Source organism: Peromyscus californicus, unplaced genomic scaffold, assembly GCF_007827085.1.
Source record: "Peromyscus californicus insignis strain IS unplaced genomic scaffold, ASM782708v3 Scaffold_8__1_contigs__length_139910024, whole genome shotgun sequence".
Classification (NCBI taxonomy): domain Eukaryota; kingdom Metazoa; phylum Chordata; class Mammalia; order Rodentia; family Cricetidae; genus Peromyscus; species Peromyscus californicus.
Window position 1 is genome coordinate 101,224,296 of NW_026294606.1, and position 18,364 is coordinate 101,242,659.

The 18,364-nt window shown below is 40.5% G+C and overlaps 1 protein-coding gene across 1 annotated transcript in view; it reads right to left on the bottom strand.

Moving 5' to 3' along the window:
- Nucleotides 1–18,364, bottom strand: part of Phlpp2 (PH domain and leucine rich repeat protein phosphatase 2) — a 79,135-nt gene that overhangs the window by 33,018 nt on the left and 27,753 nt on the right. The window contains exons 4-9 of the mRNA XM_052727494.1: nt 14,028–14,218; nt 11,163–11,288; nt 9,511–9,665; nt 6,481–6,627; nt 5,851–6,081; nt 4,539–4,741 (exon numbers count right to left, since the gene is read on the bottom strand). Of these exons, the coding sequence (XP_052583454.1) occupies nt 4,539–4,741; nt 5,851–6,081; nt 6,481–6,627; nt 9,511–9,665; nt 11,163–11,288; nt 14,028–14,218 (1,053 nt within the window). The remainder of the gene's footprint in view (nt 1–4,538; nt 4,742–5,850; nt 6,082–6,480; nt 6,628–9,510; nt 9,666–11,162; nt 11,289–14,027; nt 14,219–18,364) is intronic.

The following is an 18,364-nucleotide window of genomic DNA, read 5'->3' on the forward strand; positions in this document are numbered from 1 at the left end:
GGTAGTGCCTAGGGGGTGCTCACCAACCTAAGACAGAGTGCCTGTGTGGCCTGGGCAGCTGTCTCCATGATGGGTAAGGTGACCTGCTGACGTCCCATGCAACCTAAGTCAGAAGCTCATTTTTTAGTAAAAGGAGGACCTGTAGGGCCCTGGCCCCCGTTTTGTGTAGCTGTTGCCTTGCTTGCTGACCTTGACCTTGATGTCCTCCCTATGCTAATTCCCTGCTCGATTCCACCCTCCTGAATGCTTAAAGGAAGTTCCTTGTCTGTGTATCCTGCATATTGGGTGTTAACTGCTTAGATGCAAGATTGTAAAACATCGGTATTCTGCTGAGGTGAATGACAAAAAAAAAAAAAAAAAGAAAAAGAAAGAAAGAAAGAAGACAGCAGCAGAGTCGGTGGAGCAGCAATGGTGGCTGAGGCAGCATGACTCCAACTGTGGAGCTTGCTAAGCTGCAGAGGTGGCAAAGCTATGGCTTCTTGGGAGCTGAAGAAGCTAAGGAGAGCCACAGGCCTGGCAGCCAGCAGCAGCAGTAACAAACGGGCAGTGGTAGCTGTTTCCTGTGACACTGACCAACAAGAGGCAGCTGAATAGTCCTGAGGGAGCAGCCAGGCCAGGGACAAGAGTGGCACTGGAAGTACAGAGAAGGCAAAAGAGGGTAGAGGTCTGAACTGGGATGAGGACAGCGGCTATAAAGAGACAGAAGAGGCCAGGTGCCGGTGGTGCACTCCTTTAATCCCAGCACTCCGGGAGGCAGAGCCAGGTGGATCTCTGTGAGTTCAAGGCCAGCCTGGTCTACAGAGCGAGATGCAGGACAGGCACCAAAACTACACAGAGAAGAAACCCTGTCTCAAAAAACCAAAAGAATAAAAAAAAAAGAGGCAGAAAAAGCAACTGCAGGCCTGGATGCTGGAAGAATCTAGAGAGATGTCAAGTCTTCAGATGCCCCAGGTCTCAGAGCTGTAGCAGTGGCTGCTACCAAGGGATGAAGACTCCCGATAGTTAGGCCTGTCTAGAAGCTACAATGCCAGCTGCTGCTACAGGCTGAGGAATCCTGCTTCACTGTAGGGCTAAGGGTTCTACTTACCAAAGGTCTATTTGGGAGTTGTGACACTAGAGGGCGCCACTAAGCCTGGCTACCCCACTGACTGCCACGCCATAGGGTACAAAAGTTAAGGGGCAGCACTTGAAGAGAGCTCCTCCTTGTCCAGACATGGTTTCTATGTGGTAGAACATAAGGACTCTGCCAACTGACTACCATGTGTACCTGGTACCAAATGCCCAGGGCTGCCAGGCATTGAAAGCTTCTCCAATTTAGGGTGACTATGGCTATCTTACTCATATACATGTGAACTAATCTAAGCACAGACAGCAAATATAAACCAAGAGGAACAATGGGTATACCAGACATGGTTAGCTCTAGTACCTGCACTGAACATTTCCAAGGTGGTTGTACTGATTAGCTGTCATAGCATCAATACACAGTGCCAGTCAACACTCAATACATTTGGTTGTTATTGTTGTTGTGGGTTTTCCTAAGGGGAAAGATAGGCTGAAATAGTATTTGACTTTATAGCTCAGGCTACCCTGGAACTCTTGACCTTCCTGCCTCATCCTCCCAAGTACTGGGATTACAGCTGTGGGGCTTTTTCTTATTATTATTACATTTATTTATCTCTGCATGTACATATGTTTGTATCTGTATGTGAGTGTCATGTGGAGGCCAGAGGACAACTTGGGGGAGTTGTTTCTTTCTTTCCACCCTGTGGGTCCAAGGGATAGAACTCAGGTCATCAGGTTTGGTTATGCTAAGCTCCTTTACCCTGCTCAAAAACAGGACCTTCTAACTCAAGAAATTAATCTAAGGCAGGAGTGAAGCCTCTATAACATGATAAAAGACAATAGAACTGAAGACCCTAAACATCTTTTATCCTAGTAACATATTCAGATACAGAAGACAAAGCAAAAAGCAAAAAACAAAAAAAAACGAGCAGGTCTATCATCATCAGCTAGCTCTTAACATACCAACATGTGCCTTACATGCTTTCCTTTAACACCAAGAGGTAAACATCACCCTGAATCCTTATCATTTGTGGTACAGTTTGAACCTAGAAAATGCTGTTTTCTAAGTTTAAGCTTTGGTATAATGTACACAGTACACTATGATCGTGCAGTTTTGCTTTCTTAGTCAAAAGCTGTTTCCAAGACTTCTTTGCACCAATACACAAAGCTCTAGTCCATTCATTTGCACTACTGTACAAAATCTACTGTGTAACTACATCACTATTGATTCTTTCCCCCTAACACAGCGCTGTGACAATCATCCTGAGACAGATGCCCCCAGGGAACTGCTGTCCACAAAGCCCTGTCACTTCTTTGCCATGGTCACCTTCCGCTCACTGGCTGTGGTTGAGGACTCCAGAAGATACTACGTCTAGTCTCTGGTTATACTCAGCATTTTTCCCTTTTAATTTGATGACTATAAAGTATTATTCAAATCTTCATTTCTGGCACTTAGTGAAATTGAACATTTTTCCTTTCCTTCCCTTCCTTAAACATAGAAAACTGCAAAGCATAGTAAAACACACCTCCAATCCCAGTACTTGGGAGGTTAAATCTGAGGTCAACTTGGGTGATACAGTGAAACTGTCTTAAAACACCAAAAACCAAAATAAAATACATAGAAAAGCCTAACTGGTGAAGAACTCTCCATAGAGTGGCCTCAACAACATGAGACTGTCGCAAACAGACAAAACAGTGGTCTCTACAAAGACAAGGCCTTTTACATTGAAAAACATTCCCACAGAGCATCTCTATTTGCTAAAATCAAGCTAAGCTTTGCTCTGAATCACTCCATATCATATGAACAGTGGTTTTTCAGGCTGTGCACAGGCAGCTTTTGACTTCATTTTGAGGGAGGATGAGTACAGCTCCTGGGAGACCCAGATGTCAGGTACAACCCATCCAACACAGACTGATAAATCACCTATTCCTGGGGACCAAAAGGGAGCCACTCTATAAGTTTATTGGGGTATATTGAGACTGTAGGGGCACATGGAAATATTAAAATCATGTCAGAGTAACTAGGCCAATGAAAGGGTATAACTCCCTTACCTGGACCCCTTAAAGTGACAGACATTAAATACCACACCAACCTACCATCTGATATCTAGGTGTATTTTGGCGGGGGCGGGGAGACTAAGGCCTCCTCCACTATTCCTTGAGCCTCAGCTCAGCTCAGCTCAATCCCTTGCTTTTGATGTAGTCTACCCATTTGCCTGTTTGGACCTGGACCTGCCTGACATCTGCTTTCTGTTCTGAATCCATCCATTCCCTATTCTCAGATCATGATTCCACTCAACCTTACAGCTTGCAGCTGAACTCTGCAGCTTTGCTCTCAAGCCTGACTACAACAGCTCTCTCTTGGCACTCCTCTGGTTCATTATCTTATCAATATTGACTCTCTGCCAGCTTCTGAAACCTCGTGAACTCCACTGTAGCCTCTTTAACTTATACTCATTCTACAAACCACATAAGTTCATATAGATTTATAGATGTATTTAATGTCTACTATATGACACTAGAGTTAGTAGAAATAAAAGAACTTACATTCACTTCAGCCAGGCTACCAAGGTAGGCAGGTTATATGACAGATTTCTGTCACTGAAACCACTAAACCTTGTGAATTTACTGGAGAAAGCACAAACGTGTCGGTGTCTGGCATTTGTGCTCACTACACTACTGGAACAGGGTCTTCTCACACTACTCAGAAGCAGTGTGTGCTTCTCCAATAGGGGCTGGGAAACTTTTTCTTAAAAACCTACAAGAACTATTTTAGGGTTTGTGGATCATAACAGTGTCAAACTCCTATGACACAGTAACACAAAAACAGTGGAATGTATATACCAAATGTAAACCTATGAGCGTGTACCCATAAAACTTGATTTATGAATATAAAAACTTGAATTTCATGTAATTTTCATGTCATGGTTATTATTATTGTAATTTTTTAAAAATATAAAAACTATTCTTTATAGACTACACAAAAAAAGAGGGGAAGACAGATTTAGCTCTTGGGCTGTAAGGATACCAACGCCTACCTCATAACAGATGCTCTGGTTAGAACATGCTTATCCACCTACCCGACCCCTACGATTCTGTAAAATGCCTCTTACTGTGCTCACACAATGAATCTCAGTATCCTGTCATGTCTTTTTTTTTTCTCTGTGTAGTTTTGGTGCCTGTCCTGGATCTCGCTCTGTAGACCAGGCTGGCCTAGAACTCACAGAGATCCGCCTGGCTCTGCCCACCAGGTGCTAGGATTAAAGGTGTGGTCACCACCACTGGGACCTGCCATGTCTTTAATGTATGTATATATCCACTGCTTCAGGGATAATGGCTAGGTTAAAAAGAGAAAGCACAAGAGGCCATAACTCCATTCTGCAGAGTGGCTGAGAAGGACCACAGATGCCATTCTTCTTAGAAGGCTCAGACTAAAGCTGAAAGAGCAAAAACAGGAGGCTGGATAGAGAACTCACTGTTCCAATTGGCGTAGACAGTTCGAAGGGAGAAGCCACTGAGTGTCAGCTCCCTCAGCTGGTTCCGTTCACAATGCAGCTGCTCCAAGCTACATAAGGAGCTAAGGTCCAAATCAGTCAACTGATTGTCCCGCAAATCCATGTAAGTGATATGTTTATTTCCTTCCAGATTTTCAATAATCACGGTTTTCAAGTGGTTCATCCTTAATATTCAGAAACAGAAAAATAATTTCTTTTATGTGTATAAAAACAAAGGAGAGAGATGACCCTTTCCTCTCTTTACTGTACTTGAGAATTTCACTACTTTCTTCATTTTTCAAGGTCCTACAGAAAACAACCACAGTTGATTTATAGAAAAAGAACCCAAGATCCAGCTAAGTTAGAACCAGTAAATACATATACAAATTAGACAGAGACAGAGAAATGGCAATATCCACGAATAGAGAAACACTTACATCCAAGTACCTAGTAGGGTCAGGCGGGAAAGGGGAGGGCAAGGAGATGGGCATGCTTTGAAGTGAGGGAGAAGCTAAGCGACAGGAACAGCCTCCCTTTCCCTGGAGTTGGCCTCCTTTTCTCTAGTACTAAGACTCACATGCACTAAAGAGAAGAAAATGATCTCAACATACATGAAATGGTTTAAATGCAAACTTCACTAAATGTTTCAGGTTTTTGTCCCTATCCCTACATGACTTCACACATATCAGTCTGTTCTTCTACATGCTACTAAGTTCCTGTGTCTTTATAGGGCTCGCTATTGGATTCCTGAAATGACAGAACCTTCCTTTAGGGAAAGACTGTCACTATAGAACAAAACTCATAAGAAGATCTTATTAGTGAAGCCGTGAATATTTCAATTACAATACAATGTTATTAAGAAAAAAAGTGACTCAACAGAAAAATGGTCACATTTATAGAAAACTAGAAACCACTAGTCTCCATACAAAAAGATGTTCATCACTCATAAATAAACAAATGCTCATTAGAACAATGAAATACTACTATGCTCCACCTTCTACTGCCAATAAACAAACAAACAAACAAAAAAAGACTACTGAAATCCAGTCAAGATAAAGGCTGAAAGAAAACGAAATTCTCATAGAACACTGGCAATTTAAGTCTTTGTCATTGACAAACTCACCATATCCTTAATCTCTCTGCTATTGGGTAAATAATGAAGTTTTACTACATATCTGAAAACGTCTATTTTTACATTGTTCTAAGTTCCTAATGTTTTAAAGAAGTATTTATGAGAAGACATAAAGGTCCATCACAGCAAAGCTAAGAAAGTTCCCATATAGAGCGGCCTCACCTTAGATCCACATGTTTAACATGGCTCATCCTGGTCAGCACCCCTAAGTTCAGGACTTCCAAGCGGTTTCCTGCCATAACCACTTTATCTAACAAGGTGAGTTTCTCCAAAACCTCAGGGATTTGACTAAAATTGTTGAAGGAAATTCCCAGAGAAGTAAGCTGCTGCAGGTTCCCCAGTTCATCGGGTAGAGCGGTGAGAACGTTGCCATCAAGGCAAAGGGTCTGAAGACTGGAAAACAAACAAGCCTGCTTTATGGATCAGCTCACACAAACAGACGGAGCCAACAACAGGGGTTGTAATTTATTATTAAGCCATGCCATTAATTATTAACACTCCAAACTGGCAAAATTCCCCAACTCTTGGCCTATGTAGAGTTAAGAGAGATTTAGACATAACTTCTAAGGATGGGCCTTCAGACACCAAAGAGCCAGGGCCTCTGATGAAATGGAGAGAATGGGTTACTACTTGGCAGTATGGTCACCTCTGGCATGAAGAGCCATTGTTGGACAGAATCCTGGTAAGGATGTGACTTTTCTCACTGCAAAAGCTCAAAGTACTGCCTGAATCCTAAGACCAGAGATGGTCCCCTGCAAAAGAGAGGACAATCTGGAAAAAGCCAACACTTACTTTAGTAGATTGCCAATCTGACTTGGCAAGTCATGAAATCCATTACAAGAAAGGTTGAGTTCAGTCAGGGTAGAAATCTCACATAGCAACACAGGAAACAGTCCAAGCTTATTATGGGACAAGTTCAGGCCCTTCAGTTGAGAAAATCTAAAGAACAAAGGCACAAATACAGACTATTATTTCCACAACCCATTATGATGGTTTAAATAAGTAAGATACCCATTATATGTCTTTACAGGGACCATCAATGGACTTTGATGATCTATTTTGTTTACTAACTATTTTGTTATTGTTATATATCCTTCTATATAGCCCAGACTGGCCTAGAACTCACAATGTAGCATAGGCTAACCTCAAACTCAAAATCTTGCCACCACATCCAGCTAAATTATCTAATAAAATAAATTATCTAATAAAATGTGCACCATACAATTTGTTCTAAAACATGTTTTCATTTACATGCTACCAAATGTTGTGTGGACATGGAGGATAGTAAAGTGGTTAAAACACAGTCTATCCACACTGTCAATGAAACTGAAACAATAGAGTTCCCCTAATGAGTCAAAAAAAAAAATCTACATGGGAGCCCATGCTGCTATAGTTCCTTTCTATCAAGTCACATTTGATACACTTAATCTCGTTTTACTAAATGCTTAATGTAACATACAAAGGTTAATCTATTCAGATACCACAATAGCTAACAAATATATAGCACATTATAAGCAACTCTTTTTATACTAAAATTATATTGGCTCAAATGCCACTTGAAAAAAATGGACCAGATGATCTTGAAAACATGTGTGACAGCCTTGTATGGTAAGGTGATTTGATCTATAAGAATCCTGTGTTGGTGACATTTGCTCACAGAGTAAACGTTTCTATATTATCTTGCCTTGAGACAGTGCGGCTATAAAATGAGTGTATGGAACATCATGTTTTATGTCATACAAATATAAGATGATAAGCCAAAGGCATCATTCTCCTACTTTGAGAATGGAGCCCACAGGACCTAATTCTAAGGCTTCTCTCTTCCAAATTTCAATGTCTAGCTTCCAGGGGACCTGACTTGGATTACTTATTATTCCTTTCACTTCTGAATCTCCGCCCAAACTCTCTAACTAGATCAATTCTAGCTTCAGGGCAACTCAGAAAGAAATGCTAAAGACTGATTTCCTTAATATTACAGCTTATCTTAATTTACTCCACAAATATGAGTCAAATACCTGTATCATTACTAAATATATACTTGTATCTGTAAAAGATTAGATTTTTAAATACCAATGTTTTCTTAAGATTATACTAGGATTATAAGAAATATGTTAGCATGAGTTTATAAAACGTCATTTTAATATGCATTATTTTTTATTTACAATGTAATATAAAACACTTTCCTTTGATTTTCAAGGTTTCCCTTCCCCAGCAGAAACCCACAATAACATCATGTCATTATTCATGGGCATCCAGTTTTTGTGTCTTGTACAGTTTCTTGAGACAGGGTCTCACTTAATATAGCCCAGGCTGGTCTCTCATGCTATCTGTTTTAGGTGGAAATACTAGATGAGATGTGGGGAGAATAGGAAGGTAGAATATATTCTAACAAAGAAGATAGAAAAACACATAGATCATAGTCCTGTAGGGATGAAATGGTTCCATTATCAGAAGACATAGCTGACAAGACTCAAGAGTTGGTAGAAGCAGGTACAAAGAAAAGATAAAGTCTGCTCCAGAATTCTTGAAGTCAAGTCTGTCTGCTTGAAGCCATTTAAATTAGAAACTTTTGATTTAAAAAAATTGTCCATAAATCGAGTGGCACATACCTTTAACCCTTAGCACTAAGGCTAAGGCAGGTGGATCTCTGTGAGTTCAAGGTCAGCTTGGTCTACATAGTGAGTTCTGGGCCAGCCAGAGCTACATATTGAAATGCTGTCTCAAAACAAAACAAAAACAAACCACCAAAAAAGTTATCAAAATCAATGGCAACTCATTGTAGTCTTTGAAACAGAACATTTCATCAACCTTCTGTTTTATAGGGAGAATAATGAGGGAGATCTGTGTAAATAACAATTTTGCTTCTTCAAAAGAGTGGAAATTTACAAACTATAATATGATGGAAAGTGCCAATTTGGACATGATTCATTCCTCAAAGGTTCATGTGCTGAAAGCTTGGTCCCAGTGTGTCAGGACCAAGAGGTGGTAGACCTGTAAGAGGTGAGGGCTGGTGTGTAGCTTAGAACATTTGTCTAGCATACACAGGGTCCTGGATTCAATCCCCAACACCACTAAAATAGAAAACAAGCCGGGCAGTGGTGGCGCACGCCTTTAATCCCAGCACTCGGGAGGCAGAGCCAGGCGGATCTCTGTGAGTTCGAGGCCAGCCTGGGCTACCAAGTGAGTTCCAGGAAAGGCGCAAAGCTACACAGAGAAACCCTGTCTCGAAAAACCAAAAAAAAAAAAAAAAAAAAAAAAAAATAGAAAACAAATAAATAAGTAAAAAATAGGAGGAAGAAGTAATTAAGTCACTGAACATTCTGCCCTGGAAAAGAATTACACAGTTGAGTTAGTTCCCAAGAGAATCAGCTAGATAAAAGCAAGCACTGACCACCGAATATCCCTGGTTCCCTGTCTTGTGATCCCACCTCTCCCACCATCCACCATGATATGCTTCAGCAAAAGAGACCATCTGATCTTACATGAAAACCTCTTCTCTTTAAGCATAACCCAGCCTCTGGTTACTTTGTTATAGAAATGAGGAACGGATTAATACAGTAAACTTGTCAACTTAAAAAGTGTGAACCAGCCGGGCGGTGGTGGCGCACGCCTTTAATCCCAGCACTCGGGAGGCAGAGCCAGGCGGATCTCTGTGAGTTCGAGGTCAGCCTGGACTACCAAGTGAGTTCCAGGAAAGGCGCAAAGCTACACAGAGAAACCCTGTCTCGAAAAACCAAAAAAAAAAAAAAAAAGTGTGAACCACTAAGATACTGATTATAATTGATCTTCAACACAACAGTCTGGAAACTATTTTCGACATACTTGTAGAGTGTGTCGAGGCCCCCTGGTCTTTCTAATTGCATGAAGTTGTGTCGCAGGTTGAGGTAGGTGATATCTTGACTGTAGAAGAGATGTTCGGGAACCTCCTCAAGGCTATAACATGAGAGGTCCACAGTGCTGATCCGCTGGGACACCACCTGAAGAAGGGCCAAAAGAAGAGCCTCCTGAGCTACTGGGTGCTTTCACCCAGCACAAGCCAGAACGGCATTTACACCAAAGTGCTGACTAGAAACTAGGACAGGGGGAAAGCAGACATTCTGTTATTCATTTATAAAAACTGGCTAATTTTTACGTTTCCCTAAAACCATAAGCTGCTTAGAAAAACAAAGGTATAGGCCTATAATTCTAGCCCTGGAGAGGTGGAAGCAGGAAGCCAATCAAAGCCAGCCTTGGCTCCATAGGGAGATTTAAGGCCAGCCTATCTAAAGACAACAAAAAACGGAAAACAAAAATCTAAGGTACAACAAAGTCAGGCATAGTGGATACTTGGGAAGCTGAGGCAGGAGGACCATTAGAAGTTTGGCCAACCTAAGCTATAAATAAGTTTCAGGCCAACCAATATGGTATAAGCGAGACCCTGTCTTTTACAGAAAGGAAGGAAAGAGGGAGGGAGGGAAGGAAGGAAGGAGGGAGGAAGGAAAAAAGCCCATGTCTCTATAAGGAATTAAAATTTTAATATTTCATATCAGAAGCAATGTTAAGATGATTCAAAATAGACAAGCTTTAATATAAGAGACAGTGTGGGATGAAAAGACTTTTGTAGCCACACATCTCTGCTGCTTACTCACAAAGTTTCTTTTTCTATTGAAAGCATAAAATAAAACAGCTATACACACAGCATACTTCTGAGTATGACATAGATGCCCAAGAAACAGTAACTTCTCTTTAAAGGGGCAGAAGAATGGAGTTACTCACAACTGAAACCAGTTTTGCATAGAACAGATTTTATAGCTGATACAACACAGCAAAAAAAAACCAGTAAAAACCAGTCTTTAAAATCTGTAATGCCACAATAATATATATGGCTGTAATGCATTTTAAAACACCTGACAAAAGTTACTTGTGTCCTGAGACATACATCGCACTGTGGCATCTCTTCTGAAAACTGCTGCAAAGAATCCAAAGGGCACACGTTTGGAGTTGCACTAGACTTTACTGCTGCATCTTTAATGGCTAAGCAGGGCTATGCTGAAATGTCAATTGTCCTCAACATACCAGAAGAGGGATCATGACAGAATCACAGGTCATGTCCCATAGATAAGTTCACCTTTTAAGTGGCTCATCAAGGCTGTTCTAAAAATGTACAGACCAAGGCACACTAGGCTACAAGCTAGGAAATAGATATGTCAATCAGAGACTACTGTGACAACTGAGAAGCAATGTAAATCTCATGTCTCAATTCCTTTAAAGGTCAAAATTCATTATGTCTTAATTCCATCGAAAGCTCACCTCACAGAGATAGTACAAAGGGAAATGGACCTGAAAACATTCTGACACCATTTTCTACTATGAGAATATAAGTAAGTAAAGACCCAGTGAAATTCCATTATTGTAGTCACAGTGCACTAGAAGAGGTGTGATGCTAAGAATAATCACTTGTGCCTATATCCTCATTTCCCATCAAAGCTTCCAACCTTGGATGCCTGCCGTTGCCATCTCTGGTACTCAGCCAAAGTCTCAAAGCTGACATGATAGGTCTGAGCTTGGGCTCCAGCTGAGCTGAAAGCAAGGGAGTGTTGCCGGCGCTTCACTTCTTCTATCTGAAGAAGAGGAGGAGAAAATCAGAACATCTAATCAGAAATGATGGTCCAAAAGCAGTAACCAGACATACTTTTTAAAATGACAAGGAATCTGAGCAGATAGATTTCTCCAGAGAATATATACAACCAACCAACAAGAACATGAAATGACAATATCAACTGCCATATGGAGAGCTCTGTCAATCAAACTACAACAAAGGCTGGATGTAAGAAGGAGAGAGAATTCCAGGTCAGTCTGGGCTACTGTTCCCTAAACTGCAACAACTCAGCTTACACAGATTTGCTAAAGATATACTCTCTTCCCATCACCACGGAACCACTTCTATCTTTGGCATCTCATTTTGGATGGCACTGCTTCTGAATCTTGGCAGACCAGCTACAAATTTACAAGTTATACTTGCAAATCAATACATTCTAGTGCTTACTAAAGATAGAACCAGGTGGCAGAAACATAAAATACTTTAAGCAAAAAAGAAGCACGCTGTAAAGAGTCACTAAAATTAAAAATTTTGTAACATTCAATTGTGGTATTCACAACATAATCATTGTTCATTGGTAAGGAATCAGTGCAACTATAGAAGTTGGTGTCAAAACAAAGAATTTCACTGAAATGAACAGACAATATTCAAGAATAACCTTTTCAATATTTTACTGTGGAGAACTAGAGATGACTCAGTGATTAAGAGCACTTGCTGCTGATGCACAGAGTAAGAGTTCTGATCCTAACACACAGGTTGGGTGGTTCACAGCCATCTGTAACTCCAGTCCCATGAGATCTGATGGCTTCTCTGGCCTCGAAGGACACCAAGTACACATGTGGTGTATATACATACATACAGACAGACAAAACACTCATCCACAAAAAACAAAAATGAAAGGGAAAAAATAATTTAAATTAAGTGAATTTTAGATATATTAAATTATACCTCTGTACGGGGTTGGGGATTTAGCTCAGTGGTAGAGCGCTTAAGCGCAAGGCCCTGGGTTCGGTCCTCAACTTCAAAAAATAAAATAAAATAAAATAAATAAAATAAAAAAAAATCATACCTCTGTACAACTCACCCCTTAAAAAAAAAAAAAAAAGACTTTGCCAGGTATGGTGACAAACACCTTTAATCCCAGCACTGGGAGGCAGAGGAGGGCAGATCTTTAGGAGTTCCAAGCCTGCCAGGAATATATAGTGAGACTCTGTCTCAAACAAACAAATAAATAAATAAAGACTAATGGGAAAAGCTTTGTAACAATAAACCCTACTACAAAATGATAAAAGGAACATCTCACCGTTAATAGTTAATACTTTCCAAGGTTGCAAATATGTAAAACTACAATGTCAATTTACATAATACTAAATTAAAATAATCATATAGAAATGTTGATTTTTTAATTTCTATTTCTTATGAGTAACTCACAAGACTTTCTCAGTATTTGACTATGAATGATTGCCTAAACTTTGTAAAGTATTCAATTGTAAAATCTTTTTTAGATTTTAGTTTTCATTTTTATTAATGTGTATTGTGTGTCTCTGTGTGTCTGCACATGCACTAGGCCCACACAGACCAGAAGAGAGCATGGAACTCCCTGGAACCAAAGTTACAGATGGATGTGAGCTGCCATGTGGGTTTTTTTTTTTTTTTGATTATTGAATTTGTGGATATCGTCATTAGCAAAAAAATTTCTTGGTGTTTTCTGGAACTTGGCAGCAAGCACTTCTGCCTTCTGAGACATCTCTCCAGCCTGTGCTGTCTTTTTAATACAGTATTATATCTATATTGTCCTGTATCTAGACCAATTGTGTATTCCCAAGTATGACTGTCTAAGGTCATTTTGTCAGTGAATCTCTTCAGTTTACACTGGTTATGCTAGTCAAGCTTCAAAAGAAACAAACAAAAAGCTTTATCTAGCTTCCTATAAATACTAATCTATCTATGGTCACCTGTCACTCTGTTTGTCTAACTAGCAAATCAACTTTTAGAGACAGAAACAGATATGTCACGCTTCCCTGGCTGCTGAATTGAGGCTCACGACCACCCAGCTCTATGTTTCAAAAAGAAGAAACTTGAAAGAATCTATCTTGGTAAAGGACGTTGGCAGCTAGTTCCCACAGTCAACTTCCACGTAGCATCCTGGTAACATCTTGGTGTTATCAGCAATAACACCTAGTTCCGACTGTAAGTAGACAGTTCTACAACAATTGGGGATGGAGAGCCCTGGACCCTCCCAAGAGTCTCTGACACACTCTTTCCTGATGTTCCTATTGGCTTCTACGGAAATTAGGAAGGGTATTTTCTTTTAGGCAAGCATTATATCACTGACCTATAGCCCTAGTTCTGTGTGTATGTGTGTGTGTGTGTGTGTGTGTGTATTCATGTATGCATGCACATGCATGCATGTGGAGGCCAGAGAACCACCTGGGGAGTCATTCCTTGAGAGCAGTCCACATTGCTATTGAAACAGGGTCTCTGATGGATCTGGAAATTTACAACTGGGCTAGCCTGCTGCAGGGCAACAAGCCCCAGGAATCCACCTGTCATTGTTTCCTCAGAACTGAGATTACAGGCATGCACCCCCACACTCAGTTTTATTGCTGTGGTTGTTATTGTTTGCTCATTTGTTTTTTAAACAAGGGTTCTGAGGATCAAACTGAAGTCTTCCAGTTCCTCCTTTACCAACTGGACCTTAACAAGCCACCCTTAACACTTCTTATCGACCAAGTTAATACTTAAAATTTGTAAATCTTACCTTTCCCCCAACCAGAGGCAAAATGTGCATCTTTCCAGTTTGACAATCCTTCACTGAGGAAACAATAAGGCAGGTACCACAGAGAACAACTAGGCGTTCAGCCCATTTGTGCAGCTGGGTTTTTCCTTTGCGTACATTATAGATGCCAGACAGTAGGATTCGATCCAGATGATCCATCTGGCATGGTTTTTCTGAAAAGAAAACAGTACTTCAGAATGTACTATTAAAGTAACATAATACTGGAAGAGAAAAGAAAATGCCTGGGCCAACAACATTCAGTAGCCCTATTTATAGACATGAGGAATGAAGCAATATGGGTTTTACAAAATCTCAGTTCTAAAATAACACCCACCACTGCACTTATACAGTGGGAATACTTGTGAATTTTGGTCTCACCCTAAGACTTTACCTCGGATGTCACTGTTAACCCTTCTGCACCTTTCAGCCACCTTTCACATGGCAAGGAGTCTAGATCATGGACTTTGGGTTCAGACACACTAGAGCCTGAATGTAAGTGATACCACTCCCTTCAATTACCTGGCCCACTGAGCTTACTTTCCTCACAAAACTTAGATTCTATTATCCTGTACTGTCTTAGATTCTATTAATCTACCCTCCAGGGTATTCTTGTAAAAGAAAAAAAAAATAGCAGAAAGTACTAAGCATAATGGGAATATAAAATGGAATAAATGATACTCATTATTGATATCAATCTATTTTAGAATGAAGAAAGTAACATATAAAAGAGTTATCTAATTCTGTATACAATCTTCCACCTCTCTGGCCCTTGCAAGGAAAAGCTTATGGGTGGTACTTCAACTGACTGCTCCCATCATGGAGGCAGAAGCAGAGCATGCACCGGCTTCTACTTGTTCAAACACCCTCCTTTCCATCATGTTCATATGACTGAGATACAGTGAGAAAAACAAACACGGAGACAGAAGAGCTTTTTGTAAAGGCACTGACAGAGACAAGTACCAAATACAGAAATGATGGGGGTTAACAGCCTGGTAAGATGGCTCAGCTGGCAAGAGTGCCTAACTTCAACCCCCCAAAACCCACAATGGAAGGACAGAACCAACTCCCACAAGTTGTCCTCCAACCTCCAGATTTGTGCTATGGAAAACATAATCAATCAATCAAACTAAAATAAAAATAAGTAACTGAGGGAAGCAGCAGAAATAAGAGGTGGTACAAACAGTAAACAGAGCTCTCCAGGGATAACCACCTGATTAACCACGTGCCTCAGGCACCATTCTGTCCACCTACTCAAGCATTTCTGCATAAGTAATATGAAGAAATGGGTCAGATACTCCAAAGACTCAAAATTACATCACTCAAAAAAATTGTTAACACTGGACTTACTGGGTGGCCACTTCTCCTACTGTAAGCCAATCCCTCTGCCTACATTCTAATCCCCACTCCTCAGGGAGTCTGATCCTCTCAGATCTACATTTCCTAAGCTTCTACTACCTGCTACACGTTCCCAACTAGGTGTTTACCAACACTTAAAATGAAGAGATACATAACTAAACTGACAATAGGGACTATTGATAAAGCAGTTAATGAGCTTGGGAAGTAAATGTAAAAAATTAAATACAGATGACATATTTGTATTTTATTTGTGTAATTAGACAAGATTTTCTAAAAGGTAAAATATGAACACAATAATTACAAAGAAACAATATGCATATAAAGTAAGAGTAAGAAAATAGCCGGGCGGTAGTGGCACACACCTTTAATCCCAGCACCCGGGAGGCAGAGTCAGGCGGATCTTTGTGAGTTCGAGGCCAGCCTGGTCTCCAAAGCGAGTTCCAGGAAAGGCGCAAAGCTACACAGAGAAACTCTGTCTCGAAAAACCAAAAAAAGTAAGAAAACAGGGAACACAAAAGTAATATATTAGTGCAGTGGGCTGTTTTCCTAGAGAGTACGTCTACACTTTTTAGTTTATTCTTTTTTAAATTGTATGTGTGTGTGCATGTGCACGCACATGAACAAACATGGCTCCAGAGGCTAGAGGCATCAGCTCTCCCTAGAGCTGAGGTGAGAGGCAGCTGTGAGCCAGAGCGGGTGCTGGAACTCAGGTCCTCTCCAAGAGCAGTACCCACTCTTAACTACTGAACCAGCTCTCCAGCCCCAGCAGGCCTATATTTTAACAAACAAGTTCCAGATGTGCAAATTAATCTGAAGCAGTATGTTTTTTGCAATTTGGGGAAAAGATTAATTTTTAACAACATTCCTTGATATTGAAAGAGATGTAGAAAAACTCCCAATCTCAACTAAACAAAGTGCTTGCTGGCAACACATATTTGTGTAATTTAGGAACATTTGGTCAAAATTCAAAATGTATGCCTGTAATGACTCAAAAGTTCTACTCCTATGACTAATGTTTTCCTCCTACACTCTAGAAGTCAGCCTCTCTCCTTTCTCTAACGGTCATCTCCTAGTTCTTTATAGTTTTTGTCATTTATAATGCATATGTCCTATATAAATAGAGATAAAACTACTGTAACAAACAGGATAGAATGGCCCAAACATAACATCTAACTCTGCTCAGGTGGGCATTCTGGGTAGCCAGAGATCAATAGTGTTATTCAGAAAGTTAGAATGACGGTGAACCTGCCACTTCTGACATCTGACTTTAAATACTGTTCTGACTATTGTCATCCTAGCCCTCAGTGAGGAAAACAGCACTGAGGAACAGAACAAGACAGAAGTGACACTCATGAATTCCACTTGCTCTCATGAGGAAAATATGGTCACATATGCACAATAATTGAGACAGGCTGGGAATCATCATATGCAATCTACAACTCTGTTACTCACAACTTAAGATATATAAACTATTGCCGCACACCTCCAAACAATATGGCTGAGATTTATGTGTTTGAACTTTTGGGTGTATGGGGTTTTTTTGCTGTTGTAGTTGGTTTTTGTTTGTTTGTTTTGTTTTGTTTGTTTTGTTTTTTGATACAGGGTCACATGTACATAGGCTGCTTTTGAACTTGAGATGTAGCCAAGAATGCCCTTCAACTCCTGATCCTCCTGCTTCTACTACCAAGTACCGGAAGTATAGGTATATGCCACCCTGCCCAGTTTGTTTTTGAACTTTTAATGGAAGCATACTATGAGATCTGTGATAGTTAACTGTCAACCTAACTGGGATCACCATAGAAACATACCTCTGACTGTGTCTATGAAGGGATTCCCAGAGAGGGTCAATGGAAGAGGTAAGACTTACCCTGAAAGTAGGTAGCCCAGCCCATGGACTAGGGTCAGAGAGCTGAGCAGCAGCATCCTCTCTCTGCTTCCTGACTGTGGAGGCCATGTAACCGGTCACCTCCCACTCCTGCTGCCACGGCCTGCCCTCAAAATACGAGCCAAAGGTTCAAAGTAGCAGCAGGGTCACTGTCATCCTGATTGCCTTCTGACAGGTATCTTATCAAAGAACAGTAACTCATCAGGATTCTTGTGTATGCCTTCTCATTTGCATTTATGTCTTTACACGGAAGCATTTTAAACAATGTAGGCAGATGCCATGATGAAGAAAGAGGCATCCAGAGCTATCCATCTACCACTATAACCTCTCTAGCAAATCACATCCTTGAGATTCCATTTCTTCTCATATAAATAGAGGGATAAATTAATGTACTTCAAATCCTCATGGCGGATCCTCAACTTCGGTGATGAAAAATGTCTTTATTCCCCAGGCTGCCACCCCCTATTCCCACAGTACTGGGAATAAAACCCAGGGCTTCACACAAGCTAGACAAGCACTCTACCACTGAGCTACATTCCCAACTCTTTCCCACAGCCTTTGGACCAGCTATCTTTTGTAGCTAGGGAACACAAGAAGGCTAACTGGTTTGACCTTGGCCTCAATGACTATATTCAATGTAGGCTGACTCAATCAACATATTCACACATGAAATAGTTTAAGCTGATTCCTTAGCACTTTGCTCACAGACAATACTTAAAGCAGTTCCTTTCCTTCTGTTAACTGTGACTGTCTCTGGATTCAGGAACTGAGAAAAGAAGGAAATATTTCTTTATTGATAGTCTAAGATAAATCCCACTTTCTCTGACACTTTTTCCTTCAAAGGTAGAACCTAATTTCCTTCCCCTTCTGTAATACAGGCTGTGGTTAATGATTCAGTTTTGATTGTTTTGCTTTTTTTGTTTTAAAAGATTTCATTTCTTTTTTTAATCATTTATTTATTTTTATTTTATGTGTATTGGTGTTCTGTCTGCATATATGTCTGTGTGAGTGTCGAATCCCCTAGAGCTAGAGTTACAGACAGTTGTGAACTGCCATGTGGGTGCTGGGAATTGAACCT